General features: G+C 33.4%; 1 protein-coding gene across 2 annotated transcripts in view; it reads right to left on the reverse strand.

Moving 5' to 3' along the window:
* Nucleotides 1–18066, reverse strand: part of BRD10 (bromodomain containing 10) — a 131045-nt gene that overhangs the window by 33736 nt on the left and 79243 nt on the right. The window contains exon 5 of one of the 2 annotated variants that reach the window (XM_078436868.2): nt 6935–7024. The exons of the other annotated variant lie outside the window; for it this stretch is intronic. Within the exon in view, the coding sequence (XP_078292994.1) occupies nt 6935–7024 (90 nt within the window). The remainder of the gene's footprint in view (nt 1–6934; nt 7025–18066) is intronic. 2 annotated transcript variants of the gene reach the window in all.

Raw genomic sequence — 18066 nt, forward strand, 5'->3', positions numbered from 1 at the left:
GCTCTAGCTATAGAAGAATCTGTAACTTAGTTCAACTCTTCCTTTGAAGCTCACTTCAATTATCTGCCTGATATAAAAATACAAAATAACCCTTTTCCCTTTTAATTGCAACTTTCTTTTGAAGAAAAGGGGTTTTCAAGTAATTGTTTTTATGAAAGTTTCCCTAATGGGATTAAAACTATGCCAAACTGTAATTAAGTAGAAACAGTGAGCTCTATTAACAGGGGTTAAAATCCAGTTCTAGGTTGAGTAGTTATTAAAGGTCAAAAAAAAAAAAAAATACCCAAAGAACAAGATTTACGATAGATATAAATATGGATAATGCATTCTTAGATAATTCAGTAATTAGTTGATTAAAGCTTTGTCTTACCAAATATTGCTCTGGTTCATATTTCCTGTCATCTAACTTTCTTTTCTATTATTTTGAGCATGTCAATTACCATCTGATTGTTCATAAAACACATATGTTTTCTATCTCGCCACTATACTCTCAAACAAGGGAAGTAAGCAGGTGTCTGGAGTGTTTGGTGACTTCTGAATTAACACTGCTTGAAAAGAAAAGATTAAGTCTTTCATAAAAGGACAGAAGCTAGCTCAACTAACCCTGTTTAAAATTAAAAATTTATCTTCAGGGTTGGGAATAAAATCTTAAACTCTGTAAGTGGATTCTTTAAGGATAAGGACTATGTTTTAATCTCTGGACCCCTACCCAAGTTCCTGGTAGTATGCATAGCACACAGATGACAGTAAGGAAATACAAGCCTTATGAATAAGACTTGAACCTATAACTAAGATACATACAGAAACTTATTTTATCTGTTGCACAGGCCTTCCAGAAGGTTGTTTTATTTTTTTCAAAAATGTTTATTTATTTTGAGAGAGAGCACACACACATGTGGGTGAGGCGGAGAGGGAGAGAGAAAATCCCAAGCAGGCTCCACACTGTCAGTGCAGAGCCTGAGAGGAGGCTTGATCTCAAGAATTGTGAGATCATGACCTGAGCCAAAATCAAGAGTTGGATGCTTAACCACCTGAGCCATCTAAGCGCCCCCAAAAGGTCGTTTTAATTTTTTAAAAGCTTTACATATGACTAAAGACGTGATTCCCCCACCACAGCTGAGATAGTTTTCAGTTTTGTTAACCAATAGTTTACCAGAAAATCTAGAATAAGAAAATGATATATATAATGATGTAATTGTAAAAATTTAAGTATAATTAATTTTAAGGACAATTTAGAGATTATTGCAACCATATCTACAGGAAAAGCCATTAAATAAAGTTAATTAGGGCATATTCAGGACTCTGAAGGTATCTAATATTCTTTACACTCTAGTAAAATAGATTATGCACTCTCAACAGCTGGTTATAAAATAATTATGATTTGATGCTTCACTGTGAGCACATGGATATAGAATACAGAGAGGAGGGAAAAATCCCATAATCTTCCATTATAATAGAATTTCTGTTACAGGTGTTAGAAAGTGAGATTAAAATATAATAACCCTTGGCTGCATATTAAGGCTATACTACATGCAATTATGTTTTGGGGGTCCCGTATAAAGTCACATAACTTTTAAACATAATTTGACTATATTTTTCTATTTATCTGTTTCTACTCCTTACTGTATCTTCACTTTTTAAGAATATATTACAGCATCTTTCTAAAAATGAATAAAGAAAATACATATACAATCATGTTATTTGTAATTTCTTCATTTCCTATATAAAGGAAGGTAAAGGTAAATGGTGAATATACTTGAAACAGGTCATAAATCATAATAAATTGAAAACATCTGGATATGAAGCTAAGGTCAAGAATCTTTTTTAACTATCTGATGAACTATAAAGGGTAAATGTTAATACTAACATTCACAAGTTTCACCAAATGTGAGTCTGAATTAGAAGTATATGGTCTACTAAAAGTACTCTCAATTATGGGAACGAGTATATGATTCCATTGATTTCTACCTAACTTTCAAAACATCAACTTATTTTCTCTCCATAATAAGTTGGCAGCAGCAGACAAAGCAAGGGAATAGGGCCCTTAGCAAATACAGGCTTATGCTGGGGTTTTGCAATTTCCACACAAATGACATTTGAGGCCAGATAATTTTTTATTGTGGGAGATTATCACGCGCATTATAGGATCATTATAATGTAGGATATTTTTAGCAGCATCACAGGCCTCTATCCATTAAGTGCCAGTACCACCTCTTCAACAACCAAAAATGTCTTTAGACATTGCCAAAAGTCTCCCAGGTGGGGAGAGGAATCATCTCTGATTGATAACCAGTGGCTTATACAGAACTCTGTGATCAAAAAAGGGGTGTCACCATCTCTGATCAAAGCTTCTAATTTCTCTAACGTTTGGTCTTGTTAATGTACACCCTTTGGTCAGGCAAGAGAAATATTATTATTGTATGATGAATTTAAATTATCTTAACATAATAAAGATTAATTTTATTCACTACTTGAATTCCTTTCCAATTCTTAACATGTCTTTTTATATATTATAATCATTAGTCACATATCATTTTATATATTTAAAAAACTTAACATTTCACAAATTATTTCCATGTAGTAACAATGACCTACAAATATTTTATTTACTAGCTTTATGATACACTACTGTGTTAATACTGTTTGGTTAGACATCTTCCTACTGTTGGACATATAGGCTTTTTCCAAATTTCCACTATTAGAGGTAGTCTGCTCAACACACTATTGTGTAAATTGCTTTTGGAGATAGGGCATGAAATGGGGAAAGTAAAAGTTAAATTCCAAACAGGATTACAGGCTCAAATAGCAAGGCAGTTTTATAGCTTTTCTTATATATTGATCATGATATTTATCCTAAGTGTTGAGTTACTTAACTACTAAAAGATATATTAGAAAAGAAAAAAAAAAAGTCTTGTATTTTAAATTTTAGTTTCTCTATATTGATAAGGCTATCATTCATCACTATATAATCCAGACAAGGTTTCTTTTCTTATAAAAAATTTTTTTTTTTTTTTTTTTTGCCAAATTGTTCACACTTTTCCTTACACCCAGTTTCTATAGGGATCTTTCCTTATTGAAGAAAACTAGGTTGAAACCTCTTTGAAAATCTAAATTATGATCTAAAACATAAGGAAATTAGGGAGATATGAAAAAGAGAAAAAGGTCAGATGAAAACGCAAAATATAACCACTTCTGATATCAGCCTGGCAAAATTTTCCAATTTTGACTGTTTAAAATTTTGACTGAAAGCAATACTAATATATTTCAAATACAACAGGATCAGGCAAATTTATCAATATCTGAGCTCTATCTTTCTGGAAAACTAATACATTTCCTCAATCTAAAAAGATATTTTCTGGGGCACCTGGGTGGCTCAGTTGGTTGAGCATCCAACTCTTGATTTTAGTTCAGGTCATGATCTCAGGGTTTGTGGGTTTGAGCCTTGTGTGTGTCAGGCTCTACACTGACAGCATGGAGCCTGTTTGGAATTCTCTCTCTCCCTTGCTCTCTCTGCCCCTCCCCTTCTTCCTCTCTCTCTCTAAATAAATAAATATTTAAAAATTAAATAAGATAAAAATATAATTTCCAAATAGACAATGTGAATTTTATCTCTTGACTAAAAACACAAAATAAAAATAAAATGTTATGATTTTCTCCTTTAGCTCACTGAAGAATCCTATGATCTAAACAATAATGAGGAAAACAAAATTTAAAAACTGTCAAACTATATACTTCTATTTATCTCAACCAGATGTCTCACTTTAAACAAATCTCAGGTAAATAATTAGGTATAACACTGCAGGATCTAAAGGATGTTGAAAGTTGCTTCCAAAATTGAAGTAATGGTATCAAGTATGCTCAGACAAACTCAAGAAAATGAAAGCATTTTTTCTCCTTACATTATTAACTATAAATAGAATTAGCTGTCTTACAAGAATGAGTAAACGATCCAGATTTTTAAAAGATTATAAACTATCTGAAGAGGCTCTGCAGAGAAGAAATCCTCTAAAGAAGTGAGGTGTTTGTATGAATCCATATTAAATCCTCTATCACATAAATATTTCTGTTTTTAAAAATGGCTTATGACAAATAAATGTCTATATGGAATAAATCCTCTTTGTTACTGGAGCATTATAGATATAAAAGCTGATGAGTAACAGAATTGTTTTGACTCTAAATACTATTTTAGTTTTGACAGTGATATCTTATGAAGATCAAAATTAATACTCTATTTGTCTGGCAATAGTGAAGGAAGTCCACAGGCAAGGAATCAGTGAAAATGGCTACCACCATCACCAAGTTCATGCATTTCTCATTATTAAGAAAGTCTCTCAGGTCCTTACTACAAGTCCAATTCTTATAAATATTGTTACTTCCTTTGTAATTCACAGTATATTAGCTAAGGCAAGTACATGGACAAACACAAGAAACAACAGGTTGACCAAGAAAAGATAACAAAAGCAAAAATACAAACACACACCTTCAAAATATATAACATAAAGGTCTTTTGGTAAATGTTTAGAGTTATTGATATCAATACACTTTTAGGGTATCAGTATAATTATGGATATTCATTATGATCCTTGAATCATCAAAAAGTGTTAAAATTTTGTTGAATATAGTACAAGGAGGCAGGGAAGTTTCTCATTAAAAGATTAAAATAAGAAATTAAAAAGAAAGGAAGGAAGGAATTTAGTCCTAAAGTTCAGGTTTCAGTTACCTAGAAAATTCAGTTCAGTGAAACATCTTATTCCAAAATGATGCCAAATAAATTGATATTTAATATTAACATAAACATTCAATAAGGTTAGTTCCTATAACTAACATCTACCATACTCAATAATAGCTTGTATAGAAAAATAAGGAATGACAGATAATAATATGTAAACTTTTATGGTCTATTGTTACCTTTATGCTGTGTGGCCATTTCACATGAAAACAACCTTTTAGGCAGTTTAAAGGGAAATAGCTCTTATGTTAGTAATCTCAGTAAGATTATCCCTACTAAGTACAGTCCCAAGAATTTCTATTTCTTGAAGAGCAGAAAATATATTTTAAAACTAATATGCAAATATTATGAGTCATAAACAAGTTAAAAATTTAGAGTCACAAAATTTAAAAATTAAACCCTGTATGTAACCTAAAACTATCTGATAAACCTGCCTCCACAGACTACAATGTCAAATATTTGTAATCTATACTTTCTTTTACCCTTCTACTTGTTCCTGTAAAGGAAGGCAATATGCATATACCTCCTACCACTAATGGAAGTGAGGTGGATGGCTTTACAGAAAACTCTAGGATACTTGCAGAAGTCTTTTTCTCTTACAATGCATACTGTAAGTAAGTACATAAATCAGTTATGCATAAAACTATTTATTGAAAACAACACCCTAATTTATAATATGGGAACAAATTAAGAGGCATACATTATGTTTAACCATAGCATAAAAAACAATTAGCAAATTTACTTAACAGAATTCTATTTAGACTCATGAAGAACAGACAACTCACTAAAAATTAACAGCTTCTACAAAAACTATAGATAACACCCTGATTAAAAGACTATTCCTCCTATTAAAGAACAGAATTAGTCCTTTATGATCATACAACATCAGATATATTAAAAATAACTTTGCTGAGAAAATATTTTAATACAAATGTTGTTTGAAAAAACACCTGGTGTTTCACATCAACTACCCATATACCAAAGTGTGTATGTGTAAACACACACACACACACACACACACACACACACACGAACACATAAGAATCTAATAAGGGTCTAAACCATTTTTAATAGAAATATTTCTAAAAATAACAGTTTTCCACATTCTCAGATTGTATACTGAACATAATGTTTTTTTGTTAATTAATAGCTATCACTATGAACATTATCCTATCTCTTAGATTATATCGATATTCTCAGAGGTATCACTTGAAACTTCTGAATGCTTATGGCTGTTTTATGCCTCTGTTAAATAACCTCAGAAGGTTGTCCTTTAATGGCATTTAAGTCTCCTCCCTTCAGAGTGCTACCAATATGTTTCTCCTAAACAGCATATAAAATGACTACTACAAATCTGCTGATATGAAGCTTTGCTGTATGTATCACTATCCTTATTTTATACATAATTCTAGATTAACAGGTTCTGAGCAAACACCTAAAAGTGGCTTCATGGCATTCCTAAGCCATAAAAAAAAGGTATTTTTAAAATAATGATTGATTTTCTCCAATGCTTAAAGCCTTCACATTTACTGGTGTATAACTGTGTTTCAAATATGTAATATCACTGAACTATTAATGCCAGTTAAGTATCACTGATTTAATAAATAACATAAATGAGTATTTTACCAAGTGTTGAGTGAATATTCTTTTCTTTATATTCTCTCAAGAATTATAAAAAATGAAGGTAAAATTGTGAATTTAGAATATATAAAGTTTAAAAAAGACTTTAACTGATAAAGGTGTTTTAAAAGACATACTGGTAAGTATGCTTCAAAAAACATCTGGGGCAGGATTAAACAATTTATATATTATTTATGTCACAGTTAATTAAAATTTTTATGTTAATAAGCAATAAACTTCCATTAAAAGCATATAATTATTAATTAAGAATATCTGCAAGGCAAGCGTTACCCTAAAAACTACCAGTCAGCAAACAACCAACCAGTATATTGGGAAATATTCTAAAACTATACCTGATATAAACCAGGCAAACAAAATTTAATTTACTTGCCCTGGTACCATTTTTCTCTATGAAAAATGAAAACTAGACCACACAGAAGAAATAAAAGGAACAATGTTTCTATTTTTCATTGCAAATTTTTATGTAACCCAGAAAAACAAGATTAAAAAAGAAAGCTTTAGAAAAAAGCAGGAATAAATTTTAATGCTAAAAATAATAGATAGAACTTTTGGATCAACACCTACCGATTTTTTTCTACTGTTTTCCAGATCTTTGAGTTCATTCTCGATTTTTGTGATTAATTCCCTGAGTTCATCAAGATTAGTGCAAATAAGCTAAAATAAAACACAAAAACACAGCTTGATAACACATAATATAAAACACCCAAAATGTGGTAACAGAAGTTGATTTAACATACACTAAATTCACAATTATTTGTATTTGTAATAGTAAAAAGCAAAAAAAATCCCACAGTTTATATTTTAAAATATATCACTTGTTATAATGTATGAACTTCAGGCATAGCATAAAAATAACTGAAATTTCAACCCTGGTGGTTTCATACCACACCCCTCTGTTCTCAGCTTGCTTTATAATCCAGGTACTTTCTTAACGTTATCAACTTTCAGCCCAGAATGACAAAGATCTGGAAACTCACCCTATAATTCACAAATTACTGAATCACCTTTAAGAAATGCTTTATCAGGCAGTATCCTAGTTGATGAATAAATGCATCCCTGGAGAAATGTCATTATACCTTTGCTTTAGTTTGCTAACTATATGATCAAACTAATTGTATTATGGTTGCGACTGCCAAGAAAGAAGGATTTCCACTATATGTAATACATATATTCAAAGAAGTAAATGACATTAAGTACACATTCTTAATATGATCTTGTAGTCTTTAATAAAATCATCTCTATAGACAGCATCTATTTCTTTTCATAATTATATGGAAATATAATTTTACTTCACCTTGGTAATGTTGACAAATGGCCAAAATAATTGGTTTTTAGTTATGAATAATCAAACTAGTTTGGCTTAACTACTAAAAGCTTTAAACAGTGAAGTGTCTGGGACACCTGGGCGGCTCAGTAGGTTAAGTGTCCGACTTCAGCTTAGGTCATGAATTCAAGCCCCGCATTAGGCTCTGTTCTGACAGCTCAGAGCCTGGAGCCTGCTTGGATTCTGTGTCTCCCTCTCTCTGCTCCTCCCCCGCCTGCATTTTGCGCCTCTCTCTCTCAAAAATAAATAAACATTAAAAAATAAGTAAAAAACAGTGAAGTGTCAGCAAAAATATTAGTAACTACATTTTAGTTCTTGTAAAATTATACTGAGTTTTTCCCAATATATTTAACTTTTCCCTAAAATAATTTAAGCCCATATTTAAAAAAATCTATTATAAAAAAGAAATGTTTCTAAAACAACTGCAACTACATAAAGAGGAAAAGTTTTAGGTTAATGAAAGTCTTGTAATGTTTATACTGCATGATAATTTTTTAAAAAATACTACACTTATAAAGCTATTAATTCACCATAAGTTTTTATCAGCCCAAATTTGCTACATTCATTAGTTTCTGTGTAAGGATACTGTTTTCCTAAAAGGCATATTTTTTGTAAAAAAAAAAAAAAAAAACCCAAAAAACAACAACAACAAAAGAAAAGTGGGTTACAACAAGATTATTCCTAGTGATAACTGTGTGACAAAAATGGGAAAGTAGGACCCCTTTAAACTTCATTATTAGGTTAAGCCATATGAAATCACTGATATGCCCTTGATCTACCTAAATGGCAATATAGTTAAATCTAACAGACTAAGAAAAAATCACACATATTATAAATTATAATTAGTATTAACAATTATTATTAGAAATGCCTACATACTTTCAAACACAGAACTGACGATGAAGAGAAAATATGCATTTAAGTAACTCAAATAATTTCAAGGGTATAAAACACAATGATGTAGTAGGACAGTGCTGCTAATATTTTATTATAAACTACGCATTCCCATTTGCCAAATCTAGAGTCCTGGAAGAAATGCTAATAGGCAGTGGACTGGACAACTATGTGAGTGCCTCTAAAATTTGATAATGTCTTCAACTTCTATTCCATTTATAAAGCTTCATTGTTGGTCCTACACCAGGTTTTTAGTAACTACTCACTCAGTGGTAACTAAACTTCCCATTGTAAAATATGCTATTCTGACTAACATGTCAAATTTGCCCCAGAGCTTACAGATGGGTTACATGCCTTTTCACTGAACTTTGTGCAGTGGTTAATATCACAGCACAGATTTCTCATTTGCACACATGGCAAAGCACAGAGGAATTTTCACCTGCATCTTAGGTGTCTCATTATACAAGGAATAAGGGTACATTTTGCATGTATAGTTTGTAGAAACTTACAGTAACAATGAAAACATGCACCCCGACAACCAGACACACTCTAAGAAACTTAAAATCTTTCAGTTCATAGGAATCAACAAATACTTAATATTCCATTTAAAGGAACACAGTTTTGAAGTCAAACTATGAATATTATGAATATATTAAAATAGTACTTCGAAGTGGCTTACCAGCTTAGTAAGTTGTATACAAAAATCAATGCTTCTCAGACTTTAATGTGCGTAAGAATCACCTGGGAATCTTGTTAAAATGAAGTTTTTGATTTAATGGGTCTGAGGTGGGACCTGAGATTCTGCATTTCTAACAAGTTTCCAGGTATGGGCTACATACAGATCATACTTTTGAGCAGTAAGGTTCTAAATGATTAAGAATTCCAAATCTTCATGGCTTCTGAAACATTCTGGTACTACAGAGTTCATAATGAACAACTAGCTTAACCAAACTCCCCTTACCCCCAAGTCCCCTGTAACCCTCTAATAGATAAACGTATTTATTATCTTCTTGCCAAACCCCCCAAACAAGACTAAATGCACATCCAAATATAAGGCTCAAACATCAAATTCCCATATAATACACTAGGATACATAGTCCTGAGCTCTCTTTCTTCTTGAACAGTTAATTTTCACTAAACAAGTACCATAAAAATCAACTGATAAACTCAAATCCAAATCAACATAAACCTGTTAGTATAGCTTATTGAGTAAAGCAAGACACTGAAAATGCCTAGATGAGTCGTCAGACTCCATAAACACAAAGGTTTGGTCCTAGCCTTTCCACTAGTTGTTAAAAAGATTACACATGCAAGTCTTAGCACCCCGGTGAAAATGCCCTCTAAATCACCAGTGATCAAAAGGAGCAGGTATCAAACACACTAAAATGTGGCTCATAATACCTTCTTTAACCACAACCCCACAGGATACAGCAGTGATAAAAATTAAGTCATGAACGAAAGTTAGGCTAAGCTATATTAAACAGGGTTGGTAAATTTTGTGCCAGCCATGGTGGTCATATGATTAACCCAAATTAATAGACTTAGGGTGTAAAGTGTGTTAAAGAGAACCCTGCACTAAAGTTAAATCTTAACTAGGCTGTAAAAAGCTACAATTAATATAAAAATAAGTCACAAAAATGACTTTAATTCCTCCTGTTACACTATAGGTAAGGCCCAAACTGGGATTAGATACCCCACTATGGGTGCTTTATATCCCTCTAGAGGAGCCTGTTCTGTAATCAATAAACCCCAATATACCTCAGTACCCCTTGCCAATTCAGTCTATATATTGCCATCTTCAGCAAACCCTACAAAGAAAGAAAAGTAATAACAACTATCATATATCAAAAAGTTAGGTCAAGGTGTAACTCATGAGGTAGGAAGAAATGGGCTACATTTTCTACGTAAAAACACAATTCCCTATGAAAATTCTTATGAAACTGAGAACTAAAGGAGGATTTAGTAGTAAATTAAGAATAGAGAGCTTAATTGAATTGGGCCATGAAGAAAGCACACACTACCCGTCACTCTCAAGTGACATAAACCTAAAGACAACTTATTCAAATAACAAAAACACAAGAGGAGATAAGTCATACCAAGGTAAGCATACTGGAAAGTATGCACGGATAAACCAAGATGTAGCTTAAAGCATCTGGCTTACACCCAGAAGATTTCACATCAAATGATCATCTTGAACCAAAGCTAGCCAAAACAACCAAAAACTCAACTAACATGAAACAACCAAAACATTTAATAAATTCTTACAAGTATAGGATAGAGAAATTTAAATTGGTGCTATAAAGAAAGTACTGTAAGGGAACAATGAAAGAAAAATTAAAAATACTAAACAGCAAACATTACCCCTTTGTACATTTTGCTTAATTAACTAGAATAACCTAACAAAGTGAAGTTAAGCTAGTCCTCCCCAAACCAGACAAGCTACCTATAAACAACCTGTGTAGAATAAACTCATCTATGTTGCAAAATAAATGAGAAGATTTGTAGGTAGAGGTGAAAAGTCTAAGGAGCCTGGTGATAGCTGGTACCCAGAAGAGAATCTTAGTTCAACTTTAAACTTCCCTAAAAACCTAAAGATTCTAATATAAATTTAAAATGTATCTTGGGGCGCCTGGGTGGCGCAGTCGGTTAAGCGTCCGACTTCAGCCAGGTCACGATCTCGCGGTCTGTGAGTTCGAGCCCCGCGTCAGGCTCTGGGCTGATGGCTCGGAGCCTGGAGCCTGTTTCCGATTCTGTGTCTCCCTCTCTCTCTGCCCCTCCCCCGTTCATGCTCTGTCTCTCTCTGTCCCAAAAATAAAATAAAAAACGTTGAAAAAAAAAATTAAAATGTATCTAAAAAGTTACAGCTTTTTAGAAAAAAATACAACCTTGTTTAGAGAATAAGTATAAACACAACCATAATTGGCCTAAAGGCAGCCATCAATTAAGAAAGCGTTAAAATCATCTTAATACCAAAATATGCAACCAACTCCTAATTTAACACTGGGTTAATCTATTTAACAATAGAAGCAACAATGCTAATACGTGTCCTTGCATAAACTTAGAGCAGATAACACAGTTAACAATAAGATAAAATAATCCATCTATAAACTAATTATCAAACTAATTGTTGACCCAACACAGGCACACAACTAAGGAAACATTAAAAGAAGTAAAAGGAACTCAAACACAAACCCCGCCTGTATACCAAAAACATCACCTCTAGCATTTCTAGTATTAGAGGTACAGCCTGCCCAGTGAAGTTTGTTAAACGGCCGCAGTATCCTGATATAAATGGCTGTGGTATCCTGATCATGCAAAGGTAGCATAATCATTTGTTCTCTAAATAGGGACTTGTATGAATGGTCACATGAGGGTTTTGCTGTCTCTTACTTCCAATCCATGAAACTGACCTTCCTGTGAAGAGGCGGGAATATAATAATAAGATGAAAAACCCTAGGGAGCTTTAATTAACCAGTCCAAAGAAATCAACTCAATTCAACCAACAGGGACAATACATGGACTGACAATTTAAGTTGGGGTGACCTCGGAGAATAAACAAGCTCTGAGGGTCTGAAATCTAGACCAAATAGTCAAAAGTATTACATCACTTATTGATCCTAAAACTTGATCAGTGGAACAAGTTACCCTAGGAATAACAGCACAATACTATTTTAGAGTTCATATTGACAATAGGGTTTACAACCTCGATGTTAGATCAGGACATTCCGATGGTGCAGCAGCTATCAAAGGTTCGTTTGTTCAACAATTAAAGTCCTACGTGATCTGAGTTCAAATTGGAGCAATGCAGGTTGGTTTCTATCTATTAAACAATTTCTCCCAGTACGAAAGGACAAGAGAAATGAGGCCTACTTCACATAAAGTGCCTTAAACTCATTAGATGATATAATCTCAATCCAGACTTTGTTAACTTCCACTGCCCAAGAATCCGGGTTTGTTAGGGTGGCAGAGCTGGTAATTGCATAAAACTTAAAACTTTATAATCAGAGGTTCAATTCCTCTCCCTAACATGTTTGTAATTAACATCTTTTCACTGAACGTCCCAATCCTCCTTGCAGTAGCTTTCCTAACACAAGTAGAATGTAAAGTATTAGGATATATACAACTTCACAAAGGACCAAACATCTTAGGAACATACAGGCTACTGCAACCTACTGCAGATGCGGTGAAACTTTTTAACAAGAGCCCCTGCAACCCCTCACATCTTCCATATCTACATTTATTATAGCACCCATTTTAGCCCTCTCACTCACCCTAACCATCTGAATCCCCCTGCCAATACCATATCCACTCATCAACATAAACTTAGGAGTATTATTTATACTAGCTATGTCAAGTCTCGCCATTTACTCAATCCTATGATTACGCCTTAATCAGAGCCCTGTGGGCCATAGCTCAAACAATTTCATACGAAGTTACATTAGCAATAATCCTACTATCAGTACTGCTAATAAATGGATCCTTTACACTATCAATGCTAATCATCACTCCCTTTATGACCTTTAGCCATGATCTGATTCATCTCAACCCTAGCAGAAACTAATCGGGTTCCCTGTGACTTAACAGAAGGAGAATAAGAACTTGTATCTGGGTTTAACATTGTGTATGTAACAGGTCCCTTCGCCCTATTTTTCCTAGCAGAATACACCAACATCATCATAATGAACATCCTCAATCTTATTTTTCGGAGCATTCCACAGCCCATATTTACCAGAATTATACAGAGTCAACTTTACTGTTTGAACTCTATTCCTGACAATTACCTTTTTATGAATTCGAGCATCCTATCCACGATTCCAATATGACCAACTAATACATTTATTAGGAAAAGAACTTCCTACCCCTCACACTGACCGTATGTATATGACATGCATCACTACCTATTATTATAGCAAGCATTCCACCCCAAACATAAGAAATATGTCTGATAAAAGAGTTACTTTGATAGAGTAAGTAATAGAGGTTTGAATCCCCTTATTTCTAGAATTATAGGAATCGAACCTAGTCTTAAGAATTCAAAACTCTTCATGCTACATTATACCATATTCTATAGTAAGGTCAGCTATACCTTACAGCCTGGGGTATCAGGCCCATACCCCAAAAATGTTGATTTATACCCTTCCTGTACTAATAAAACCCCCTATTCTTATTATTACAACAGTCATCTCAGGAACTATAGTTTTAATAATAAACTCTCAGTGATTAATAATCTGAATCGGCTTCAAAATAACTATGCTAGCTACCATCCCTATCCTTACAAAAAAAATTCAGAGGCACCTGCGCGACTCAGTCGGTTAAGTGTCTGACTTCAGTTCAGGTCATGATCTCACAGTTCGTGGGTTCAAGCCCCGCATCAGGCTCTGTGCTGGCAGCATGGAGCCTGGAGCCCGCTTCCAGTTCTATATCTCCCTCTCTTGCTGCTCCTCCCCTGCTCATGCTCTGTCTCTCTCTCTCTCTCTCTCTCAAAAATAAACATTAAAATAAATTAAAAAAAAATTCAACTCACAAGCCAAAGAAGCATCTACAAAATACTTTTTAACACAAGCAACCACATCCATACCCTTAACAATAGGAATTATCATCAACCTACTATACTCCGGGCAATAACATAAAAAACCCTCAATCCTATAGCATTGACTATAATAACTGTTGCCTTAACAATAAAACGGGGGTTAACCCCATTTCACTTTTGAGTACCTAAAGTTGCACAGGGAATCTATCTTCAGGCCTAATTCTGCTAACATGACAAAAAATTGCACCACTATCCATCCTGTATCAAATCTCACTTGCCATCAATCCCAATCTACTTCTAACAATAGCCATCACATCCGTCCTAATTGGAGGCCGAAAAGGACTTAAACTATGAAAAATCCTAGTATATTCCTCAATTGCCCATATAGGATGAATAACAGTCATTATACTATACAGGCCCACAATAATTTTAAACCTAGTAATTTATATCATAATAACACTCACTACCTTCATACTATTTATACATAGCTCAGGCATAACAACATTATCACTATCCCATACATGAAACAAAGCACCCCTAATCACCTCACTCATCCTAGTGTTAATACTATGACTAGGAGGCCTTCTACCACTCCTAGGGTTTATCCCAAAGTGAAAAACCATTCTAGAAATTAAAAACATGAAATTATTATATCTACACTATTAGCCATCACAGCACTCCTCAACCTATATTGTTATATACGACTAACATATGTCACAGTACTGTTTCCCTCAACAAATAACATAAAAATAAAATGACAATTTGAAAGCACAAAAAGATAAACTTCCTGCGCCCACTTATTGTAATCTTGACTATGCTACTCCCACTTATACCAATAATATCTATTCTGGACTAGGAGTTTAGGTTAAAATAGACCAAGGGTGTTCAAAGCCATAAGTAAATTACATCAATTTAACTGCTGCATATTTAACCTTAAGGACCGCAAGAATGTATCTTACATTAATTGACTGCAAATCAAACACTTAATTAGCTAAGCCCTTGACAGACTGGTGGGCTTCCATCCCATGAAGTTTTAGTCAACAGCTAACTAATCAACTGGCTTCAATCTTCTCCTGCTATCTAGGGAAAAAAAGGCAGGAGAAGCTCTGGTAGATTTGAAACTGCTTTTTTTTTTTTTTTTTGAATAATAATAGTGAGCATTTATTGAGCATGTAGTATATGTCAGGCAATATCCTGAGTGGTTTTTTTGTTTGTATTTATTTATTTATTTATTTATTTATTTATTTAATATATGAAATTTATTGTCAGATTGGTTTCCATACAACACCCAGTGCTCATCCCAAAAGATGCCATCTTCAATACCCATCACCCACCCTCCCCTCCCTCCCACCCCCCATCAGCCCTCAGTTTGTTCTCAGTTTTTAAGAGTCTCTTATGCTTTGGCTTTCTCCCACTCTAACCTCTCTTTTTTTTTTGAAACTGCTTCTTTGAATTTGCAATTCAACATGCTATTTCACCACAGAGCCTGGCAAAAAGAGGACTTAAACCTCTGTTCTTAGATTTAAAGTCTAATGCTTTCCTCAGGCATTTTACCTATGTTCATAAACCCCTGATTGTTTTCCACTAATCACAAAGATACTGGCACTCTTTACCTTTTATTCGGTGCTTAAGCACTCTTTACCTTTTATTCAGCATAGTAGGGACTGCCCTTAGCCTTCTAATTAGAGCCGAACTTGGACAACCTGGCACCTTACTAGGAGATGATCAAATTTATAATGTAATCGTCACAGCCCATGTAAATGTAATAATCTTTTTTATGGTCATGCCTATTATAATTGGGGGTTTGGGGAACTGATTAATACCTCTGGTAATCGGAGCACCAGAAACAGCATTCCCTCAAATAAATAATATGAGCTGTTGACTACTTCCCCCATCCTTCCTACTACTACTTGCATCCTCAACAGAAGCTGGTGCAAGGAACGGTTTATCCCCCTCTGGCCAGTAAGCCCACATAGGAGTTTCCTTGAATATGAAGATCAAAAAGACTAATTTCCAAATAGCGGATGAAATACTGAATTAAATGCACAATGGTAAGATAAATGTTCCTTAAATGACAGGACTCTTCAACATAAATTTGTTGAATTTGAGCGTGAAAATAATTTTAGCAATATTTACTTTGAAGTTATCTTAAAATGAATTAATAGCTACATAACAATTTACAGTCTCTTTCTATACTAACTCTCTACAAATAGATATATACCTAATGCAGATACTCAAAATATATAGTCAAGTTAAGCTCTGAGAAAATTCATATATAGGAACATACATAATTTTGTTACTAATACTGAAAGAAAAAATACTCTGATTAATGCCAACTCTGCCTTATATACCCTCTATTCCTTCTCTTTTTATATAATATGGCATATGTGTGGCCTTTAAACTCAACTTCAAATGGTGTTTTTAAAACAGAATCAATCCAATAAATAAAGTTCACCTATTAAGGAGAACAGATGCATTTTTTGAACAAAGCAAAACATCTTATCAAAGCCTCCATTACCTTGAATTAGAAAATGTTATTTGAGGCTCAGGGCTTCCAGGGATGAAAAACAAAAGCTCCATAGCAGCTCAGATTACAGTTGGGTCACACTGCCAATACTCATGAGACAAAATTTTCAGTCATACTGCAGAAGTTACAAAAAAGTTTGATACCCCAAGGAAAACCTCTTGAAAGCTGTCACACTCTCCCTCAAGATAACTTTTCACTTAAGGCCAATCCATGAGAGCCACAAAATCATAAATCTTAGAACAGAAAGGACTAAAAACATGTAATTTTTAGACTAAAAAGGTGTATCTCCAGTTCACATACAAACTAATTAAAACTAACAGAGGTAACCTAAGATGACACACTGGTAGAAGAGACCATAGAACGTAGGACTCATCCACTTCCTACTATATTATATTATATTCTTTAAGGGATCTTTCCAAACAAAACAAAATAAAAAATCTAATAACAATTGAATATGTATTATAGTTTTAGGTTTAATTTATCCCTAAGCTTTGATTTCTATTAAATGTTAAATATTAAAAGGTCTCCTCTTCAACTCAGAAAGTAGGAATGTGTATATACAGTGGGGGAGGGGAGGTCCAGTAGAGACCAAAAGAATTCTGATATGATCATATATCAGAAAAACTTAACATAATAAATCATTCCTTACTTTATCATTACTTCAAGCTAGAAATTATGCCTTTGGGCATAAACTCAATAGGTATGAGAGGTATTTTCTTTATTTGTTCCAAAAAGAGCATAAGGCAGCATACAAAACTAAAGCAATATAATAAGTCACATTAAACAGCAAAGGGAAAACAATGAAGGAATCAAAATGAGTAGGCCCAAACTGGATCTCTCATTCACTACCATTCTAATAAAACAAACCTACACTTCATTCTAAAAATTGTAAGCAAAACACTAAATTCATGGTATAAATTCAAATTTCATATTGTATTTAAACTAAAATTATAATGTGGTGACTGGGTGGCTTAGTTGGTTAAGCATCAGCACAGAGCCTGCTTCGGATCCTCTGTCCCCCCTTCTTTGCCTCTCTCTCTCTAAAATAAATAAACTTTTAAAAATAAATAAGCTAAAATTATGTTAACATCTTAAAATATGAGGACAGAAAATTTCTTCTCATTTCTTATGATCACCATACTATCAAGAATGATTGCTTCAAAACCTGCAAATAGGATATCATATGTGATGTGAAAAATAAGTCTGATTAACAAAGTATTTGTATTAATGAGATATGTTTCTCTCAATGCACAATATTTAAAAGTTGAAAGAATTTTAAGAGGAAAGTAAAACCCATACTTTTAAAAGTGAAAAAGCTGAAGTTAAAAATATTTAAGAGGTAGCAATTTAAAATAATATAATCAAAATAAAATAATATAATCAAAATAATCCTTAACACAGTGAAGCAGGTGAACTCTAAT

The sequence above is a fragment of the Panthera onca genome, chromosome D4, assembly GCF_046562875.1.
Source record: "Panthera onca isolate mPanOnc1 chromosome D4, mPanOnc1 haplotype 2, whole genome shotgun sequence".
In the NCBI taxonomy this organism is placed as follows: domain Eukaryota; kingdom Metazoa; phylum Chordata; class Mammalia; order Carnivora; family Felidae; genus Panthera; species Panthera onca.